Genomic DNA, 21,563 nt, shown 5'->3' with positions numbered 1-21,563 from the left:
CACTGGTGCAGCTCACTTCTCCAGCAGGCGGGCAGAGCAGATGGGGACTGAGCACTGAGATTGGAGCTGGGGAGGCTTTGAAACTCACATGTAGCCTGGCTCAGATGCACAGCATTCCTAGTGCCATTTTAAGACCATTCTCTGTCTCCCAGGCATTCTTGCTGTTTCAGCTCCCTTCTCTGGCAGTATTTGGGCCTCCCCCCCCTGCACTGGGGCCCAGATGTGGGGCACTGGGCTGGGGATGCTGTGCTCCTGGGCTGCATGCAGGCTGTGCTGAACTGAGTTGCTCGGGGGAGGCACTCAACCAATTAAGCATCCTGATGAATCTTTCCCTGATGAGGTTCTAATTACCTTAGGTAGAGGATAGGGTGAAGAGAGATTGCTGTTAGCCTAAAGGCTATCACTTAGGCTTTTGCTAATTGGATCCTGCATTTGAAAATTACTCTGCTCCTATGGGATGAAATCTATATGTTACTTAGCTATCACTTACAGATATTTTCCAGCACAACCTGTACCTGTGCAAGGCTGGAGTTTTTCTGCTAAAAACCTCTGTATGGGACCTTGCAGAGAGCTCTGCCCACATGTCCTGGGGCATGGCTTTAGGGGCGTGCACCTCGCCGGACAATTCAGAGGAATGCTGATGGAGAGGAGAGGGTAGCGTGGGTCTGAAATGCAGGGATTCATTTTAAGAGCACTATGAGGGGATGAATTTTGCTGGAACTATTGGAGGATTGGCAGATCAGAGTTTGCATCCTGTGTTTTGGGATGAGGCAGAAGAGATCTCTTGTGGAGGAATGTGCAGGTGAGGCTGAGCAGCCCAGGTGGGCACAGAACGGTTGGAGAGATACAAAAAGCAAAACGAAAAGGAAAACAACTTTTAAATGCAAACTGCGTGGAGTGCATTAATTCACCATGGAAACCTAATGCTCTTCAGAGCAGAAAGCATCCATTGGAGGCTTTTAGAAACGATCCTCTTATTTACATCTGAAAAGTACTAGGCTTGAGTAAAGCGCTGTCTGAGCCAGAGGAAAATGCAGGTTGGGTGTCAGGAAAATAATATCCTCTGACAGAGCAGAGGTGCAGTGCACAGCTGCACAGGGAGGGCTGGGGTCACGGCCCCAGGAGGTGCTCCTGGGATGCGGCCCTGAGGGATGTGTGCGTGGGGGGGGCACGCAGGAGTTGAGTTGGGGGTCTCAGAGGTCTTTCCCATCCTTGACGACCCTTTGAAATCCCTGTCAAATACGGGCTGTTAGGGGAACGTTCTGCTCCCAGACGCCGTGCCAGGCTCACACCGTGCAGCCCAACAGTGTTAATCTGTGTCAGGCTCACCCAGCTCGGCTCCCCGTGCCCATCAATGTTTAACGGCAGCTGGGCAGCTCGGCTTGCAGGCAGTGATCCTGCTGCATGTTTTATAGGGCGAGCGGGCAGCTCCAGTGGCATTAGCGACCTGCGGCACGCGGAGGGACATGAGCTGTCACAGGTCTGCTGCGAGAGGAACAATGCTCCATCAGGGAGGAACAAATTGCGAGCAGGTGCCTCAGTGTGCTTTACCTCTGCGGTGACTGATCCCCGCTCAGGGCCTTTGTTTGGGGACAACTGCGTGGTGCTGTGGTTGGGTGAGTGGTGAGCACGAAAATCTGGGTGAGCACGCTGTGTGCCATGCAGATGTTTCAGGACTTTTGTTTTGCTTTTCATGGGCTCTATTACAGAATCTCGGAATGGTTTGAGATGGGACCTCTGATGGCTGTCAGTCCATCCTGCGATGCATAGGAACACCCACAGCTCCTGCAGGTGCTCGCAGCCCCATTACCTGACCATGGGTCACCCATCCTTTTGGGTAAAGGTGGCTTTTGGTAGCCAGCTCCCAGGTGAAAGAGCGTGGGTGATCTCATGAAGCTTGAAGGACGCCTGTGAAAGCAGTGCATACTGCCTGAGTGTCTCAGAGCTGGCCCAGATGCTCCCGGAGCCGCTGGAAACCTTCTTTTTGGGAAGTGCTATGGAATGCACTGACACGTGGGATAACACTGTAGAACTGCAATGTGTTTAACATCCTGCGTGCTTCTGGCCCCCCTCCTCCAAACACAGAGCTGGTCGTGCTCCTGAGCGCCCGGTGAGGTTTGTTCCGTGACCCCTTATTTCAAGGCAGGAGGAAGCACGTTCAGCTGGGGCTTCATTCCCTTGGGCTGACCAGGTCTTCCCCAAGCACCAATCGCTCTGCCAACAAATCGATTGGCGAGAGCCCCAGCTTTGCTCTCATCTGCAGGGCAGCCGTGGCACGGTGCTGGTGCCCGGGATGGACACTGCTTTGGGGTGAGGGCCACGCTGCATGGCACAGCCCGGGGCCGTGGTGGTGGTGTGCCTTTCAGCCCCTGCAGGACGCCGTGCAGATGTTTCCACGCAGAGGTCGCAGCTCCCCTTTCGGGTTAAGCTCTGCGGCCACGTATCTAATTACGGCTCCGCGCTGGCAGAGGGTTATAGAGGGAGGACGGTGCGTGCTGCAAATCAGTTTAAATGATTTGAGGGCAGCAACCGGGCTCGGGGCCGGGCGCAGCGATGCTGGCAGCACGCACGGGCACCGTGGGCAACAAGAACGCGGAGGAAGCGCTGAAGCTGAGGAAGCAGTCGGTGCTGTCCCTGGGCAGCAGGGAGCGAGCCCCGCGCGGCAGCACCGAGGGTGCCAAGGAGGCACGGGCGAAGCTGGCGGCACAGCAGCGGGCACGGCGCCTGGCACTGCTGCGGGAGCTGGAGATGAGCTGGTACCTGCGTGGCTGTGAGCTCTCACACGAGCACACGGTCGCCTACACCACCGGCATGCCGCACAGGTAGGGCAGCGACGGCTGCGGCCATAACAGTGTTGGTAACAGCAGCTACAGCCATAGCAACGCTTGTGCCAACTGTGATAATAACAGGATCGGGGCTCTGTTGGGTTGTTGTCTCTGCGCTACGGCAAACTGGAATCACAGACTTGTTCCCCAGCTCCCAGACTTCTCGCCCGAACCCAGCTGCCATTGTTCGGGCCCGTTTCTGGTAGCTGCTGTTTCCAGGTGGCCGTGGTTGCATCTGAGTGGGGAGGGGTGGGTGGCAGGGGAACTTGAAAGCGGTATTTAACCACGAGAAGTGGGGAAAGCAGCAATTCAGTGTGAAGGTATCGAAGCCCAAACATCTCTGCAGGCTGAGAGTGAGTGGTGGTGGCTGCAATGCAAAGCTGGGGGCGGGGGATAACTGCTGGGAAAGGTGAACTCCTCACGGTGCTGATCCCTGGGACTCTAATAAACCAGAGGAACCCCAATACCTGAAAGCTGCAGGGCAGTTTGTGGAAGTATTTCTACACCTTTGGTTCATCCTGCTTTCAGAGAGCTGGACATGACAGGAGGCAAAACAGAGGGGTTTGGTGCAGGATAGGGTGGGGAGAAAGGATGGATCCTTACAGGCCCTGGCATTGTAGTGTGGGGAGGGGAGGACAGGTAACCCACATTTCCGTGCAAAACTCCTCTCTGTGACATTGAATTATAATCTTTTAGAATATGTTTTCTTTTTTAGCTCAGCCCTTGTTTATCTGCTTTGAAAGCTTTAAGGATTAGCTGAGTGCATGATATATCCATCGCTTGATTATTTAACTGATATTTCGGATGTATTTGGGATTGAGAGGAGAGCCAGGAGGTGGGCTGAGCATTTGCAGTGTAAAAACCCAGGAAACCTGCTCCTGTGCTGCATGCCATGCTGTTCCCAGACCCAGGCCCTGCTGGCTCTGCCCTGGCCATGGTGTGCTGGAGGTTCTGCTGGTGCCCCCAAGCCCTGCACTGCTTCTCCCATCCCCTGGGGGTGTGGGAGGTTTCTGTACAGGGTGCACTTAAGAGAAGCAGCTGCAGGCTCTGGGAGCTCAGATCGCAGCTTTAAAGCCTCTGTCATGGATCAGAGGATAATGCAGCACTCAGTGTGGGCTCAGTATTTCCCCTGTCTGCCTGGGTTATTTGTCTCTGTGGGGCTTTGGCTGCCTTGTTCCCCTGCATTTGCTTTCACACAGCATCCTCCCAGGGCTTGAGCATGTGGCAGTGGGGGTTACAGAGCAGTTAACCCAAGCTGTGATGGTTTACACCGGCGTAGGTGAGCCCAGCAGGTCTGAAGGAGCTAAGTAGGAGATGCTTGCTGCGTTCACCTCTCCACCCAAGGCCTCAATAAACCCCGTGAGAATACTCTTTGACGTTGGTTGGCCTTGGGTTGAATCCCAAACAAATATTTCTCATTCTCTAAATAGAAGACCTGGGAAACAGGGTCGGTGCTCTGTTCCCACTGGCAGCCTTCTCCCCTCGGAGCACTTCCCAGTTATCAGCTTCAGCTGGCGGCCGGCACCGCCGTCCCAACCGGAGCCCACTCGGGTAGGAACGCTCCCCTCACCACAGCACAAATCTGGGGCCATGCACTTGTACAAACCCTCCTGCTCGGACATCCCACCCCACAAACCCACCCTGCAGAAAGCCAACGAAGCACTGCTGAGGGGCAAAAAGCCGAGCATGGCCCCCAGAGAGCACCCTGCAGCTGGGGCTGGGAGGGCGAGCAGGGCCGGAGAGCGGAGGCAGCTGGAGAGGTTCCTCCACGTGCACGGGCTGTCACTGCACGAGAGCATCCTGGAGCAGGCAGGGATGGTGTACAGGTATGGGTGGGGTCTGCGTGGTGGGGCTGGCTGAGCTGTGGGTAGGGCTGCATGTGTCCTAGAGCGGGTTGCTGGGGTGCATGGGGCTGCAGTAGTGGCTCTGTGTTCGCTGTGTGAATGCTGCAAGAAGTTTGCCCGGCTTTGAGCAATGGCAAGTGCAGGGAGGTGGCTTTAATCTAAAAGGGGTGTGCTGGATGGGGCCCTGTGCAGCTTGAGGTGCCCCATGCCTTGGGCTCTGCCCTCAGCTCTGGCTCCTTCCATTACCCTGAGTGCACCTTGGCTGCTTGGCTTACGGGCTGCCCTTCATCCATCAGAGCCTTTAACGAGATGGAATAAAGCACTACAATACAGTTAATTTCTGCTGAAGATGATGGATTCCAGCAAATCCATACTCCTGAGTCCGTGCATTTTTCACAGCTGACAGTGGCCACAATACATTGTGTTTCACATGGTCCAGCCCCAGCAGAAGGAGTGCTCTGTGGGGCTGTGCAGATCCCCTGGCGCACGCAGTGGGGGCTCTTGTTATCTGGGGCTCCTGGTGCCTATTTTCTGCAGGTTTCTGTTCCCCTTTGGGCAAAGGCTCTCCCAGGCTCAAGGTGTGAACACTTCTCTTTCCCAGCGTGGCTCAGTCACCTCCCAAAGTTTTCTTCCCATATCCATAGATCTGATCTAAAGACAGCGTGATTAAAAAAAAAAGAAAAAGAAAAAAAGACTTTTTGAACGGAGAGCTATTGAATTAACTGCGGTAAACAAAAGAACCATTAATAAGAAACACTGCCTAAGTGCTCATAAGCTGGATTGTTTCTAGGGCAATTAGTTCCTCTCCCTTTCATTGCTTCAGCAAATGCAGCTTAGTTCAGCCTGTTACGGAACAGCAGGCAGCGCAGCCGTGCATGGCATCGCTTTGTTGCTGGTGCTGACAGCACTGCTCTCAGTGCAGCACGGTTTGGTGCACGGCTGTCTGCAGCTGCACACTGTGCTGAGGGCTGGCACTGCTGGGAACGCTGTGCAGAGCAGTGGTGTGGTGTGAGGAACCCCAAACGAGATGCTGGTGGGTGTGTTTCTATGAGTAAGGTGTGTTTTCAGAGGCGTGGGCTGCCAGCTGCTGAGGTTTCTCAGCTTGGGTTCTCAGTGCAGAGCTCTCTGTGGTCTAAAGGGCATTCTGTGCTGTTTGGCGGAAGCAACATGTGAGGATGGGAAGTTGGTGTCTGTGATGGAGCAGGGCTGCAGGGCACCGTGTGCCCAGGAGCGTGCTCAGGGCTCTCATTTCAGGCAGCACAGCTGTGGGTGTCTGATGGCAGGATGGTGCTGCTGGAGCTCGTGCTGTGCTGCTGAGCCCTGTGCTGCTGCCCAGCCTGAGCTGACAGCTTCAGAGCACCGCTGTGTGATGCCTGCTGGGATGCAGCTTCCAGTGATGACATCTTCCCCATCCCCATGCAGATCGATGGCTGTGGCTGCACCCATCTGTGCCCTTTGTTCAGCACCAACTGTCCTTTCTTTTCAGTGATTTTTCTTACTGAGCTATTGCTCTCTAGCACAGCATAGGTATCCCCGTGCCCGGCCTTCTCCCACGTGATTTCTCTTTCCTCTCTCTGCTTATTTTTCACGTTATTTTTTTACACAGCTTTACACATAAACAGATCGGGGAGGGCAAACAGCAGCTGCACACAGCTCAGTGTGCAGGGGACCCCCATGTGAGCAGTGTGGGACCTCCTCCCCAGCACAGGAGGGCAGGGATCTCCCATCCCAGCAGCTCGCCCAAATGCGCACACACACACTTCCCCGTGAAGTAATCTGCTCTGAAGTCTCTGGGCTCCCCTCAGCAAGCACATCTGTTCCCATCATGGGTAGCAAAGCCATTTGCACACCTGCCTCTGCTCCCCGTGCACGTGGCATCTCCAGCACTGCACTGTGGCACAGGCAGGGAGTGGGGGCTGCTTGCAGAGCTCCCAGTGTGTTTTAAATGCCCCCTTTTCAGCCCCCCAAAGTGCAGCTCTGTGACCCACTTTACACACAGGGATGTTTCCTCATTATCTATTCCAGTCTGCACACCACTGATCGTTATCAGTGAATTATCCACCCGAATTCCTGAGCAGAGCGTGTGATGTCCTGGGGAGACGTGTGGAGGAGATATAGTGGGGAATAGGATGCCAGGCAAGACGCTTATGACAAAAAGCACTGCTCCTAAACCTGCAGGCAGCAGCAGATGGCGGTGGGGGGCTGCGTGCTGGGGGGGCACAGCAGTGATGGAGCTGAGCAGGGATGCTCTGCACCCGATGGAAATGTGCTTTTTGCCCTCTGTTCCTCCCCGTGCCGTGCTGCTGGTGCTCGGGCCATTGTCTGTGAAGGGGATTTGACTCCCTCCCGTGGCTCCGGTGCCTGCTGCCGCCTGATAAGCTCTGCTGAATATTCTGTGCCTGGTTTCATCGTCACTTGGCTCCGTCCCCGTTCTGGAAAGACCTGGGTAGTTGCAGCCGTGCGAGCACTGTCCTCTGCAGAGAGGCCCTGCACTCTTTGCTGGGTGACAGTGCAGCACCCCGAGGGATGTCCTCAGTGCCAAAAATGTGAAGTCCCTTTATAGGGTGCTCTGCAAGCAAGAAAGGAGATACTCTTCCCAAGGGGCCATCGTCACACCAGCTCCTCACAGTGACCACAGCAGATGCCCCCGGTCCTTTGGGAGTGCTTTCAGCTCAGCTGGAGTGCTCCAGCTCCATCAGACAGCGTGAGGGCTGAGGAGCAGCATCCCCCTGCCTGCATCATGGCAAGGCAGGAGGAGCGTGAGAGCTGGGGGAAAAAACTCTCTTTGGGAAGAACGCACTTTAGTAGTGCTTAACTAAACACCGATGGTTTGAATCAAATTCTTGTGGGTGAATGGAGAGGTTGCAGCTCCAGCAGTGCTGCAGCTCCTGTGGGGCATGCCCCATGGGCTGTTGCTGGGGCACTGTGCTCTGTACTGTCCCCCACCCCTGCCACACGGGGAGCTGCTCTTCAGCATCCAAGCCTGACACCTTTGCAACATATTTCTTTACAGAAGTTTATTTAGAGAAATGAGCTGTTACAAACTGTGGTTGGGTGGTGTTTGACGTCTATGGGTAGCAGAATAATGTGCGTAATTGCCTAAATTTACTATTCAATAAGCAGAGACAAGCTGGAAAGGCACAGTTTGGGCTGAGCTGTATTTGGAATAAATGTATTAATCACTATGCGAGGATCCTTGGGAAGACTGCATTTTCTGCATGGTGCAGTGTGTAGCATGATGGAGAAGGGCCAGCTCAGCGCATGCTGCTCGGTGCACGATGCTGCCCTCCCCTCCTTGCTCTGCCTGAGTTGCTGCACAGCACAGCAGCACAGAGCCAGAAGGGTGCAAGCATCTGCTAGGCTCAGCCTGGGGAAGCCCTGACCTGCCCTCAGATGGAGCAGGGCTGTGGTCAGCACCGGGCTGAGCCCAGGCTGGGAAATGGTTGGGAAGGGCAGCTGTGAAGCTATGGCTTCACTTAGCTATAAAAGTGTGTTTCTGCAGGGTGAGCTCGTGCAGGTGGGCACCTTGCTCTGCTCCAATTAGAATAAACCCCAAGCACTCTGTTTTCATGCCAGTTTTGATTTTTTTTTTATCACTTCTTCTCAGCCCAAAGGAATGGTAATACAAGCCTGGGCTAGCCCCTGTGCCACTGCTGGGCAGCATTTGCTATCTCCCCTCCTTGGTGCTGGCGATGCAGCAGTACATTCTTGCAGGGGCAGCCCTAGCCCCATTGCTGCCCCACCAGCTCACTGTGTGTGCATGGGAGTGATGCTGGGGGATGTAAGGGAGCTGCTCCATCGGCAGGCAGCCCAGCAGGAAACCTGGCTGCAAGCAGCACTGAGATGGAGTGGAGCCACACACACTGTGTTCATAGCCAGAGCTTCCCAGGCACGATTTCTGTTGGGATGTGCAGTGAGACTTCTCCATGGGAGTCCTGCTGGGCTCAGGGCACCTTACCTGCTGCAGCCCCGGTGCTGAGGTCTGAGTGGTGTGTGGAGATGGCTCACATGGGGCAGCGGGCACTGCAGTGAGCCCCAGCTGGCATTGGGATGGGGCAATGGTCGTGTGGGCTCTGCACCTTCTACAGCTGTGCCTTGGGACCGTGCCTAAACGGCAGTGCTGGGGGAACGTCTGTCCTGCAGAAGTTTCTGAGGTTAATCCCTGCCAGGTTCTTCCTCTCTGTTGATTTCTGCAGCCTGCATGCAGCAGGGAGCCCCGCGGCTCTGGGCAGCCGTGCTTGCCGGATGCCTTTTCCCTGCCAGCAGCAGAGGGAAAGCTGCGAACGTAGCAGCAGCGATGGTCACAGTGCAGAGCAGCGTGAGGAGCTTAAAGACCGCTGAGTGCCGAGCAGCGAGGCTGGATGCTGGCTCTGCTTCTGTGCAGAGCTCTGCTGCGGCCGAACTGCTCTCCAAAGCTGCTCTGGAGATGCTCAGGCACTGTGCGCAGTGCAGGAGCTGTCCAAGCAGAGCTGGGGGAAAGCAGGGGAAAGCAGAGGGAAAGGGCTGCTTGCGAGCAGGAAAACAGCTCCGATTTCCCCTTCAACGTCGCACAGCCATGCAGTACAGTACTGAGGCACACCGACTGCTCGGGCTGTGAAATAGGAGCTCAGTGCCTGCAGCGCAGCGATAATGAGCGAGGAGTTGCTCTCTCTATGACAGATACACAGGCACAACTTCCATTAAATACATCCAAACTGAAAATAACTTCCTGTCTTGTTGACAAGGCCATGAGCAAAGAAACTTCGCCGAGGGGCTCATGTGACATTGGTGGGGCTGGGGCCGATCTCCTCTGTGTCACTGCCTTCTCCTGGCAGTGGAGGATTTCAGCTAAAGAGCTTAAAACAGCTGAGGCAGCATTGTTATCTGTGACCTGGATTGGGTCAGCAGAGACGTGGGTTCCTGCAGCCAGTTGCCAGCAGAGCTCTGGCAGCAGCTGTCCTGGGAGCCCACCCCGGCCCCAGAATACACTGGGGTCGTGCTTTCAAAGCCACATTAGGCTGCTCAGCACTTCAGGGCTCTGTGGAGCTTCCAGAACATGGGCTGTGAAAGGGAAGAGGGCACAGCTTTGGGTTTTGTTTTGTTTTTTTTTAATCAGAGCTGATGACTTTATGCCAGAGAGGTATCCCACGTTTTAAGTCTTTAGTCTGAGAGCAGTCTTGCCAGGAGTTGTTTTTGTTTTTGGGGCGGAGTGGACGGAAAACTGCAGTGGAAATGGATCTGGGGTTGCTGGAGGATGTGAGTGGTCTGGAGCACAAGTCCTATGGGGAGCAGCCAAGGGAAGGGGATGGCTCAATCTGGGCAAGAGGATGCTCAGGAGAAACCTTATGGCTCTCTCCATGAGAGGAGGCTGTGGAGAAGGGGGATCGGCCTCTGCTCCCAGGTAGTGGCGACAGGATGAGGGGTGATGGCCTCATGTCATGTCAGGAGATGTTCAGGCTGGATATTAAGAGAAATTTCTTCTCCAGAAGAGTGGTGGGCACTGGCACAGGCTGCCCAGGGGGGCTCAGAGTTCCTGGAGGTTCAGAACTGTGGAGATGTGGCACGTGGGCAGTGGGCACGGTCGGGTGGGTTGGGATCCTAACCCTAGATCTAGTGGTTGGCAGCCCCTCCCGTGGCGGGGGTTGGCACTCAGTGATCTTTAAGGTCCCTTCCAACCTAAGCCATTCTACAATCATGGAGGTCTTTTCTGACCTTAACGAGTGTGTGATTTTATGGCTCTCCCCTTGGGATCCCTCTGCACAGCACAGTGTGGGCAGCAGTGCCAGTGACCCTCGGTGCCGCCCTCCTTAGCGTTAATTAGAGGTCGGTAGCACCCGGTTATTGATGATTCTGCAGCAGCTTGGAGCACTGTGCCCGAGATGGCGACTCAGGGGCTATGAGCTCAGTTAGCCGCTCCCCAGCCCGGAGCCGCTCGCCCCATAGCCGGCCCTACTGCCCGTTCTCCACGCCCCACACCCGCGGGTCCGCCCCCAGCGCTCTGCCCGCAGGTCAGCTGCAGCCGTGCGGGGCAGGAAGGGGTTAACCCAGCGGCACTCCGGAGCGCAGCTCTCGTTCTCGCCCTCCCCCTCTTTCTTTCTTTTTTTTTTTTTTCCTTTTTTTCCCCATGATTAGCCCATTTTCAACGTCAAGCCGCTCCGAGCGCTGCTCTCCCCGCTGCTCCTTCCACCGGTGCCTTTGTGCCCGTACCAAAGGCAGCTCCTCTCCCGGGGGTGCGGCGGCCCGGGGGGGGTCCGGGGGGGCTCGGGGCGCTGATGTAGAGCGGCGGCGAATCCTGCGAGCACCGGGGACAGCTCCATGTTCCCTCGAGCGCCCGACTAAATGCGGATGCCGCTCCCCGACCCACCGAGGCCGTCTCCGGGGGAGGTGTGACCGCGAGCCGGGTTTGGGTTGGGGGCTTCTGCCCGGCCACGCGCCCCACGCACGGGCCCCCCCGGGCCGCGGGGAGCGATGCAGGTGTCCATCGCTTGCACGGAGCACAACCTGAAGAGTCGCAATGGGGAAGAGCGGCTCATCAGCAAGCAGAACGCTGCCGCGCCCAACGTGGTGAACGCTGCCAGGGCCAAATTCCGGACCGTGGCGATCATCGCCCGCAGCCTGGGGACCTTCACCCCGCAGCATCACATCTCGCTCAAGGAATCCACCGCGAAGCAAACTGGCATGAAATATAGGTACGGTCGCCCATTGTCTGTTCGGTTGCGGCGTGTAATGGCTCTGTAGGATTTCCTCTCCGGATGCCTCTGGTGTTGGAGGAGAGAGCTGCTGAGATTTAGGGGATCTTTCAACCTCTGCAGCACCGCACGGCATTCGCGTGCTCACGTTTCTGCCGGCGTTCACGCTTGTGGCTTTGCACAGAGAGCACCCACGCGGGCCGTAAGGGACACTCGTGAATTGATGGCAGTGCTGGTGAGACGGTTTCCGTGAAGCGCTTGACATAACTTGTGCTGGTGTTAATGAGCAGAATCAATTAGCAAAGCTCGCTGGAGGCTGGACGGGAAAAGTTCGTTTGCGGTGCGCACGGAGCGGAGGGGAGCGGCCGTCCTCGGGGCCGCTCCGTCCCAGGGACCGCCCGCAGAACTGAGCCGGGGTGGGGGCAGCGAAACGCGGAGGGAATCGCACGCGTTCCCACAGAGCGTTTTGCGCGGAGTGCTCGCAGCCTAAAAGGGAAAACCAGAGCAAGGCTGCTCCTTCGCTCTGGGGCTCTCCAGCTGATGGGCTTCTCTGCCACACCTTCAGCTGTAAAAAACGGGGCTCCTCCTGACTGTCACTTTGCTATTTTGGGTTGGGATGTCCCCTCGGCAGCTGCTGGGGGACAGATCCCGACCGAGTGGAGCCCGTGGGGCTCAGGGCTCTGCAGCTCCGGCCGTGGGGCGGGCACTGCACCGTGCTGCGTGGCACCAGGTGTGTGCAGCGTGGGGCTCGCTGCAGGCAGCGCTGCCTTCACAAAGATGGCAATAGCGATGCTCTGTGAGCGGCACAGCCAGGGCAGGGCTCTCGGACACGGATGGGATGCTCGCTGCTCTTTGCTCCACCTTCACAATGCGCTGCAATGGTGCAGGAGCACGGAGCACTACAGGTGTAACCCATCACCAAGTCACAGCTTCTGCTCGTTAGTAGTACGGACCATGTGCTAATTGCCAGCGGTAATTCCTGCTGATTCCCTGGGGCTCTCACAATGACCGACGTGTGAGGTGGTGGCACGTTCTGCTGCCACGCAGAGCTGGGGCTCTGTAGCTCGTCCCGGGCTCAGTTCTGGGGAAGGTTTCTCCGGCGAGGGCTGAGCGGTGCCTCCAGCTGGAGGCTGGCACAGCTCCACCGGCTCCAGGCTGCGGGCGGCATGGGGACTGCAGCAGGAATAGCATCGCAGCTGTGACGGGGCTGAGGCTTTATCTTTGTGACTAATCCCCGGTTCTGCTCCCAGATCTCTCCCTACCTAGAGGAGATTTCTCCCCCCAAGAGAAGCATCGTGGGGAAAATGGGAGGGAGAGCTGCACAAAGCTCCCGGCTCAGCCGTGGTGCTGCCGCCGGATCTAGGTAACCTTTAATCAGGGAGGATGCTGTCCAGTTTTGTCTTCCTCTCTGGTTCCCCAGTCCAAGGGAAATTCCATGCCTGGAGAAGCCTAAGGCTTTCCCAGACAGCTGCAATAGTAATTCTGTAAAGTCCTCAGCTCCCTTGTATTTCGGGCTGAAGTCCTTCCCAGTTCATTTTCTGCTCGCATTATGTCACTGCTGACAAGCTTCACAACGTGTGCTGCCTGAAATGACGTGCTACTTAGGATGCCTTTTGTTTTATGCTAAAAATACAGCACTCTGTCACCGCCCAGTACCTGCACAGAACATGGGGTGCTGTGGTTGGAGAGGACGTGTGGCATTGCCATGGGGCACAGCATCACCATGGGGCATTGCCATGAGGAACCTGGTGCCACGGATGGCAGGCTGTACAGAGAGCAATCCTTTCTTGTGGTTGTCTATAGGGAGGTGGTGACAGAGGGGCTGAGGGGAGCAGGGCTGGCACTGGAGCTTTTCATGACGTGGCTCATTTCTGGCTTTGCTCCAGATGAGAGAGCAGATTGTAACACAAAACACAAAGCTCACTGGGATAAATGCATTCTTTCGGGAACGTCTGTGAACGTGAGGATCCAGGTGTGTTTCCATGCATTTCATTTGCTCCGTCTCACTTCATCTCCTTCACGTCTAATTGTGGCATCACCCAGGCATCAAAGCAGCACAAAGCAGGCAGCGCACGGCTGCGGGAAGCGAGCTGCCACGTGCCATGAGCCCACGTGCCACAAGCCCACGTGTGGCCATGCCACAGAGCTGTCAGATGGGGTTTCCCTGTGTCACCACTTGTGGCAGCTGCGTCACCACGGGGCAGGATGGGGTGCCCCTATCTGGGAGTACGGCATCCTTCCTCCTTGCCTGATGTGGCTGCAGGGCCGTGATCCGCTGTATCGGCCCTGGGAGCAAAGTGCAGGCACAGGTGGGTGCTGCCATGCACCTCTGTGCAGCCCTGTGCCACGGGGCAGAGCCACAGGCCGCATATCCCATGCTATACAAGGGAATGCACAATGAATAGGGCGCCAGAAAATCCCACTTCACCACTTGGATCGGTCTCCAGTGGCAAACACAACCGGTGCATGCAATGAGGATAAACCCCCATCATTGCCCCATTGTTACCCCTTTGTGGTGCAGTGGGGCACCTTCCCCTCACCCCACCTCCCCAGGCTGCCTCCTCCACTCCTCTTCCACGCACCGTGGGCCACAAGTGAACATCGCAGCACTGTCAGCGCGGTATGGATTTCCCATACAGACGCAATGCATTAGGAATGCCAGTGCTGCATTGGCAAAGCTTCGTAGGCAGATGCCAGGCAGTGGATATGTGTGTGCACCCATTGTCTGTGGGCTGGGGTGAGCTCCCTGCTGCCGTGCCCTGCAGAAATAGGGGATCTCCTCGCTGTATTTCGGGGCTCAGGTCTTTCCTGTCCCTGCCTGCAGCCCTGGACATCAGGCAGATGGATGCCTCGTGCTTTTGCTGCAGTTATGGGCTGCTTTAAGCACTGCTAGGCAATAGCCCAATTATTCTGCCACAAGGTAATGTATTATTTCAATAGCTCTCCAGGATTGTTTTTATGGCTCGTGGCCTGAGCTTCGCTTTATTGCTGTAAGACTGCTCCAGTGAGCAGAACGGGTTTGCCCTTATGCTCACAATGCATTTGCCCCCAGGACTGCAGATTTAATGGATCCAAAGGAGCCGCCTCTCCTCCTCCGGGTTCCATCTGTACAAAGGGGTTTCAGGTGAAGCTTTGAAGCAGAGCCTGTGGGTGGCAGCTGTGCCTCAGAGTCACATTTGGATGGGGTGTGACAGTGCGTGAGAGGAGTGCAGGGCATGGAGTGCTGGCCCTGGATGACACTGGGAGGCAATGCACTCTGGCACTGTGACACGGTGGCAGTGCCACTGTGGGTGGCAGTGAGAGGCCGGGCAAGCTGCAAGCTTCTGGGCTGCTGGCACCGATGGGTGCCACATCCACTCCTGGGCTGTTCCTGAGTTGGTTTTTTTTCCATTTAAATGCCACATGACAATATTAATCCAATGCTCAAACGGGCAGAAGAAAGGATGTGATGTAGAAACACTGCTAACTTAATTGCCAGTGAAGTGCACAGTTTAAGGCATTTTAAAAGTATTGTTCCAGCATGGTTGCTCAGGCAGAGCCCAATTTGAATGCTGAGCAGCAGATTTTTCTTTCAGATGATTGCTACAGCACGAGAGCTGCGGGGCAGCACGCGGTGCTCGGGGCAGATGCTCGACTGAGTTCACTGTGGGGCCCTACAAAGCTCTGGGGGCTTTCAGAGAGCAGAGCCTCCACCTCTGCGCATGCAGTGCTTCCCACGCTGCAGGGAACAAAGCCACGTGCTGGGTGCCAGCTCTGTGCAGAGCATGGGGAGCTTCAGTGCATGCGGGAGCGCTGGCTGCAGCCCCTGCGCTTGGCTGTGGCCCATGCACTTCCCCTCATCTGCATTTTAATGCGTCATCGGCAACTTTCTGAAGGATGCAGCCAAGAAAACTGCAGGGAATTTCAGCCCAGACAGCTGCCTCCATGCCTGTGGCCCTACACGTGGAGGGGATGGTTCAGAAAGTGTGAAGAGGGCCGTGGACAGGGTACAGCTGCACCCCAATACCTGCGGCCCTGTGCTGCCAACCTCTGCTGCAGCTGAGAGTGATGGCTGTGCAGCTCAGAAATGCTCTGGGGAGCAGCTCCTTGCTCCAGCACTGCACTGGGCCCCAGAGTCACAGCTTCACCCTGCGTGCTGGGAGCAGCTGGCCAGCACCACGCTCCAGGCCAGCACTTGTACTGCAAAGTTTGCAAGCAAACCCGTTGGTGTGCTGTCATGCTCCAGTGGTGTGAAGCATGCAGACTGTCTCCAGCTCGGAACAGCAAGAGCAGTGCAGCAAAGTCTGCTGGGTGCTGGGGGTGGTGGCTGAGCAGTACCAGCAGTGGGGAGCTCTGCACCCACCCTTCTCCCCCCCACCTGCCTGCACTCAGAGGGAAAGCCATGGGTCACCACTGGGCTCCTGCAGGAGGTGAGCCCGGGAGCTTTGCTAGGCCTCACTGCTATGTGAAGCAGCCTCGGTTTGCAGGGAGCAAATTGTGTATTTTATTCATTTTCTGTTCAAAAAGAAGCTGTTCCAAAGCAATAATGGGGATGTTTCTAAGCAACGTTGTTTTCCCCCTGCAAGCCTCAGAAATGGTGACACTTCTGTGCATTTTGGTAACAATAAACCAAACTGCCTGTGGATGATCCACAGGAAAGCCTACTCCTCCTTTCCCAGCTTTGCTTATGAGGTGGAATGCAGGCTGCTAGGGTGCCAGAGGAGCCCAGGGCAGCCCTGGGGACGTGGTGTCCTTGTCCTGGGGGCCAGCTGCCCCAGGGAATGAGGATTTGTGTGGGATGCATCCCCTTGGTCTGGCGTTGCTGGTAAAGGTCAGCTGCTGTGGGCAGCAACATCAACACTGGGCGAGGAAACTGGGGGTGGAAAGGGAGGAATGGCGTTATTGGAGCTCTTCTGAGGCTGATTATTCTTCTGTGGGTGTGGAGTCTGAAATGCTTTAGTCACCGTGTGTGGTATTGCATAGATTTTATTTAAAACTTCTGCTCTTGCTTCAAAAACAACATGTTTTTCTCTGTCTCATTTCTGATGGGTGGATAGGTAAATGGATGGGTGGATTGATGGGTGATGGGGACATGGGTAGATAGATGGGTTGTGGCTCAGAGGGCTTGATGGTCAAGGGCTGACAATTGGACTTGGTGGTTTTAGTGCTCTTTTCCAACCTTAATGACCATGTGAACCCATGATTCTGTGGGTGGAGCAGTGGATGAACAGATGGATGGATAGCTTGGGTTATGGATGGAGAGACAGGAAGGCAGATAGATGGGCAGACAGACAGGTTGGCTACCTTCATCTCACTGCATCCATGGCACTGTTGGAGGTGGCTGAGCCTTAAACAAGGTTCGCTTAGCCATGCAGAGTCAAGCAAAGCTGCAGCCTCAGAGCAGCCCAGCCACTGCTTAGTGACACAGAGCCTAACTCTGTTTTCTGCCTCTCCTGCACAGGAGGTTGGGTTGGGACACCTGCAATTGGGGCAGCTGCTGGGGACTGTGTGCAGGCATCTGCTGAAGCTGCCACCATGCAGCAGCTTGGAGGGCAGGGGCTGTTTGTGGGGCAGAAGTGAGATGTTTCTGCATAACCAGGTGTGTTTGTTCCTGTTTGCGTCGTCCAACCATTATACCAGGCAGCAGCTGTCAGCTAATTAGCTGATTAAGCAGCACAGGAGGCACAGGCTATAAATCACTGCTGGGAGGGCTGTAGTCTTTGGCTGTGTGACCATGCTCCCCATGCAGGGCTGTGGGGTGTGCATTGGATACTGCCTGAGAGGTGCATGGGGGCAGTGGCAGTGCAAAGGGTGTGAAGAACAGCAGGCTGGGTCTGCAGCAGGGTGCTGGGGTGGGTGCTCCTTCCCTTGGGGTACAGTGAGCCTAGGAGGGCCTGGGACTGGGGGAGCTTGGGGCTTGGGATTGCAGCAATGTAGGATGTGATGCTCAGCATAAGGCTGCTCCCTGCAGTGCTGCTGCCTCCAGCATTGCAGTGATCACTGGGCTCTCCTACCCACTCTCCTGCATTAGAGTTAATTAAAAGCAGTTAATTACAATTGCTTTCTGCCCTGTGCCACAGGAGACAAGCACCATTCTTGCCATATGGCACGGGCTGCTTTCTCCCCTTTCCCTTTAATTAAGGACATTGTCAGCACTGGGCGTCCCTGGGACACAGCCGGGCACACTGTGTCCCACCACGGCCCTCACCCCAACCCATAAAGCAGAAATCATTCACATATTCCTTTTGTTCCTGCTCAGCTCTGAGTGCACCGTCAGCACTTACCGTATGGAGGAAACAATTAAACTCAAAGTGACCGTGAAACAGTGGGGGAGGTGTTGGCTGAGTGTAGGGCACAGAGCGGGGCCGTGCCTGGGGTCTGCACTGAGCACTCCTCACACCCTGCTGCTTTCACTTGGAAGGGCTTTTGTGAGCTTGGGTGAGGGGAGCCTCGATGAACAGGGCTTATAATTGGCTGCCCCCACGCAAGCCCAAGTTAATTAGGACAGGGCATCACAGGGAAGGACGTTTTGTGAGCAAGAAATGGTACGGTGTTATTTAACGAGCCATCTATAGCAGAGATGGGGAAGGAGCTCGCACGCAGCTACTGCAGAGAGGTCCCTCCTGAAGGAGTAATGGAGTGGAAATGGAAAGATAAAGCACTCTGAGTGCTGAGGAAGGCTGCTGAGGTCCACCCAGGGCAACCCAAGCCCTGGGAGCGTGCTGAGCTGCAGCACCCACAGCTTCCCACAGCAATCTTCTGCTCCTTCTTCCCTTTTCTTTTTTCCCTGCTATGGGGTTTGCTCTGGGCTTCCTAAGGCACTGCATGCCAGTTGCTTCCCCTCACGCTGTGCTGCTGTGTGCACACCTGTGCTGCAGGATGGACTTGTGCTGGGATCTTGTGCTGGGGCTGGTCTGCCAATGCAAAGGCTGCAGTGCACCTTCATCAAGGGAAGATGGAAAGGAGAAGTTAAAAGCAAATCCAGAACTGGGGGAAAGTTTTGCAACCCATGTGGATGCCCTCCTCTTCCCCTGAAGGAGCCAGCAGTGCGAGCAGACATCGCTCCCAGCAGATCTCCACCCAGAGCAGGAGTTAAGCAGCCTCAGATTGCTGCTGAGCCTGTGATTAGTCTCACTTCTCATTGCCACATATTCATCTCGGTTTTAAGCCTTCTTTTTAACTAAAATTAACGTTTACCTCAGACATAATCTGATCTTCCTGCAGTGCCGCATCACAAAGCAGCATCCCCTGGGGATGCGTTTCAGCCTCCTTTGTTCTGAGATTCCTGAAAATATGCCTTTTTTTTCCTTCCCCTCCCTGAATTTTTGCCGTCAGTCTCTATCTCGGGAGCCTCTCATTACCCTCTGCTCTGCATTTCCTGTGCAATGCAATGTTCTCCCCACTTTCCCTTTTCCAATGCTTTTTAACTTCCCTTTTCTAACCCAGCAGTCCCCGTGGTTGGAAGCCACCGTCGTTGCCCTTCTAGTTGTGCCCCACCGTGAGCTCTCTCTGCATGTTCTTCAGTGCTGATGCACCTCTCCATCCAGTAACTGCGTGGTTCTGCTCACAGATTTTCTCACAGCAAAATGTCCAACGAGCAGAACACTTTTTCCCCCAGTTGTGCAGAAATAAAAGGCTCTGCTTACTCAGCATCACAGCCAGGTCCGGAACCAAGTTCTCTTTGATGAGCATAATTTCGTGTGTGATGGAGAGCTGCAGAGACTTTCCAAGGTGCCAGGTGCTCACTGATGCAGAATCCTGCTGACCATGGTTGCATCGCGATGAAATACCCCTGCTTTTATTCCTGCAAGCTCCATGAACTTGATTGTATCTTGCAAGATTGCATCTTTCTATCTCTGCCCAGATATAAATCTTGCAAAGTTTAGGAGGGAAAAAGGTTAACAAAGACTTCAGCCTGGAGTGTCCTCTAGGAATGAATGCACGGACAGTGAGGGCTGCCCCTCTGCTCCCGGGGCTGTGGCTCTCGAGAGAGCTGTGCTGCTAGGGCCTGGCAGGCGGACCCTGCAGGCGCTCCGTCCCATGGCAGCTCCCCGCAGCAGCATGGGCTCCCGAAGAGCAGTGTAAAGGAGGGAGCGATTCAGCAGCATCAGTGCGAGCCCAGCAGCTGCCGCAGTGCCGCGAGCACACGCTGCGATGCGAGCGGTTCCTGCGGGCTCGGGGTGCTCTGCTGGGAGCGCTGGGGATGGGCAGTGCCGGGGGATGCTGCAGGACAAAGCATCTGTGTGTGTGTATAAATAAACGTGAGCAGATAACGTAGGGGGTGAGGGGAGCCAGCTCTGGAAGGCTTTTGTTAGTTCAGACAAAGCACCGACCTGCTCCGGGAGTGGTCCCCAAATCCACAACCCAGTGCTCCTGAGCAGCACTAGGGCTGTGCCGGAGGAGAGGTGCCCCAGCAAGCTTCTGCTTGCTCTGTGGCTCTGTGTGCTGCCTTCCCCCTGCCGGGAGCATGAGGAGGGGACTTACAGGGGAACTGGGGCAGCTGGGGGCTGCCGGCCCCACTGAGCTCTGCGAGCCTCACTCATCTGGTGCCAAAGCTTACAGGGAATGCACAGAGCGACCTTCTACGCTTCTACATAAAAGTGAATTCAATTAGAGCTGGATTCCTAACGCGTGCACCATGTGCTGGATGCCCTCTTGCAAGCTGAGCAGCCACTGGGCTCCATTTGCACTAAAAGGATTTGGCAGTTTCAGTGTTGGCTCTTTCCCACAGACATAAATTTTTCCAGCACCTCAGCCACGTGCACACAAAGCACGTGGTGAGGACAGCGTTTGGGAAGCCAAACACAGCGTTTCTGCCCAGAACCATGAGCAGAGAGGGTTCTGTGAGGAGCCAGTTGTGGCTCGACCAGCACAAGGCAGTTTCCAAAGGCGGACGTGTGCTGGAAATGCACAGCAGCCTTCAGTTGTGCAGCAGTGCAGTGCTGGGGTGGTGTGACCCACAGCCCCACTGCCGTGCACTGCCAGAGGTGCTGCAGCCCTGATTGGGGGCACGAGCAGCTGTCGTGTGTAGGTTGGCATCGCCGTGCTGTCTGTATCCATTTGTTCCATGGGGATCCAGCGGCGTTCTCAAGCAAAAGGAAAAAAGAAATGGGGTCGGTGCCAGCTCTGAGCCTGCTGCGAGCCCGGGGCTGCTCCAGCATCGAAATGCCAGCCCTCCACTTCAGAGCCGTGCCCTGCTGTGGGTTCAGCCTGTGTCAGCTGGGGGCCGTGGGGAGGACAGGCCTTGAAAGTGCAGGGCCACCACTGAGCTGGCTTTTGGGAGGGCTGTCCTGTTCCTTCTTTGGGCTCTAAATAATTCGCTGAGGGCAGCAACGAAGTGCAGCGATGGTTCGCAGAGCTCTGCAGCAGAGGCACAGAGGTGGCCCTGTTTTACACCTTGGGCTGGCACAGAAGTTGCCTGGATCTGGCTGTGATGTGAGTGCTGAAGCAGGAGGCTGTAATTACTGGGGTTTTTGTATCGCAGTCATTACTGGGGTTTTTGTATCGCAGCTTTGTGTCAGGTAGGGGTGTAACCTGCGGCTGTGCTGGGTGAGAGCTCTGACACAGGGAGCAGTGCTGGGGGGGTGAGTGCTGCAATCAGCCTTCCTACGCGTGGCTTCAAACCAAAAGGGGCACATTTAGACTGGATATAAAGAAAAAGCTGTTGGCAATAGGGGCGGGGAGGCACTGGCTCAGGTTGCTCAGAGGGGTGGGTGCCCAGACCAGCAGACAGCCACGGGCAGGGGATGGGCAGAGAGCACCTGGCAGAGCTGTGGGTACCCCAGTATTGCAGGGGATGGGACTGAGGGCCTCCAGAGGTCCCTTCCAACCAAAACTGTTCTATGAACAGCAGTGTTCTCCAGCTGCTGTAGCTGAACTGTGTCCCTTGTGGGCCTAATGCTGCTTTATTTCTTTTTTCCTAGGAACCTTGGGAAATCAGGACTGCGTGTTTCGTGCCTCGGCCTGGGTGAGTGCATGGCCTGAGCCCCACAGCTCCTGGCAAACCTTTACTTGTGAAGTAGTACAGGGGAGAATTGGGTTGGATATTAGGAAATAGTTATTCTCCAAAGAGCAGCCAGGCATGGGCACAGCTGCCCAGGGAGCAGCAGGGTCACCGTCCCTGGAAGCACTCAGAATAGGGGAGATGTGGAACGGAGGGATGTGGTTGTAGCACGGTGAGGAGGGAGATCTGAGAGCTCTTTTCCAATGGTAATGATTCTGTGATTTAGAAATGCCTCTCTGAGTAC

General features: G+C 55.7%; 1 protein-coding gene across 2 annotated transcripts in view; it reads left to right on the top strand.

Moving 5' to 3' along the window:
* The first annotated feature begins 4,415 nt into the window (after positions 1 to 4,415).
* Positions 4,416 to 21,563, top strand: part of KCNAB1 (potassium voltage-gated channel subfamily A regulatory beta subunit 1) — a 32,953-nt gene continuing 15,805 nt past the window's right edge. Inside the window, exons 1-2 of one of the 2 annotated variants that reach the window (XM_065748277.1) lie at positions 4,416 to 4,651; positions 21,240 to 21,283. In XM_065748277.1, the coding sequence (XP_065604349.1) occupies positions 4,416 to 4,651; positions 21,240 to 21,283 (280 nt within the window). Of the gene's footprint in view, positions 4,652 to 10,890; positions 11,338 to 21,239; positions 21,284 to 21,563 lie in introns of those variants that run through there. The other variant, XM_065748278.1, reaches the window with a different exon arrangement.

The sequence above is a fragment of the Cyrtonyx montezumae genome, unplaced genomic scaffold, assembly GCF_038088225.1.
Source record: "Cyrtonyx montezumae isolate F1298 unplaced genomic scaffold, pur_monq_1.0 scaffold_5, whole genome shotgun sequence".
Taxonomy (NCBI): domain Eukaryota; kingdom Metazoa; phylum Chordata; class Aves; order Galliformes; family Odontophoridae; genus Cyrtonyx; species Cyrtonyx montezumae.
This window is presented reverse-complemented; position numbering and strand designations above follow the sequence as displayed.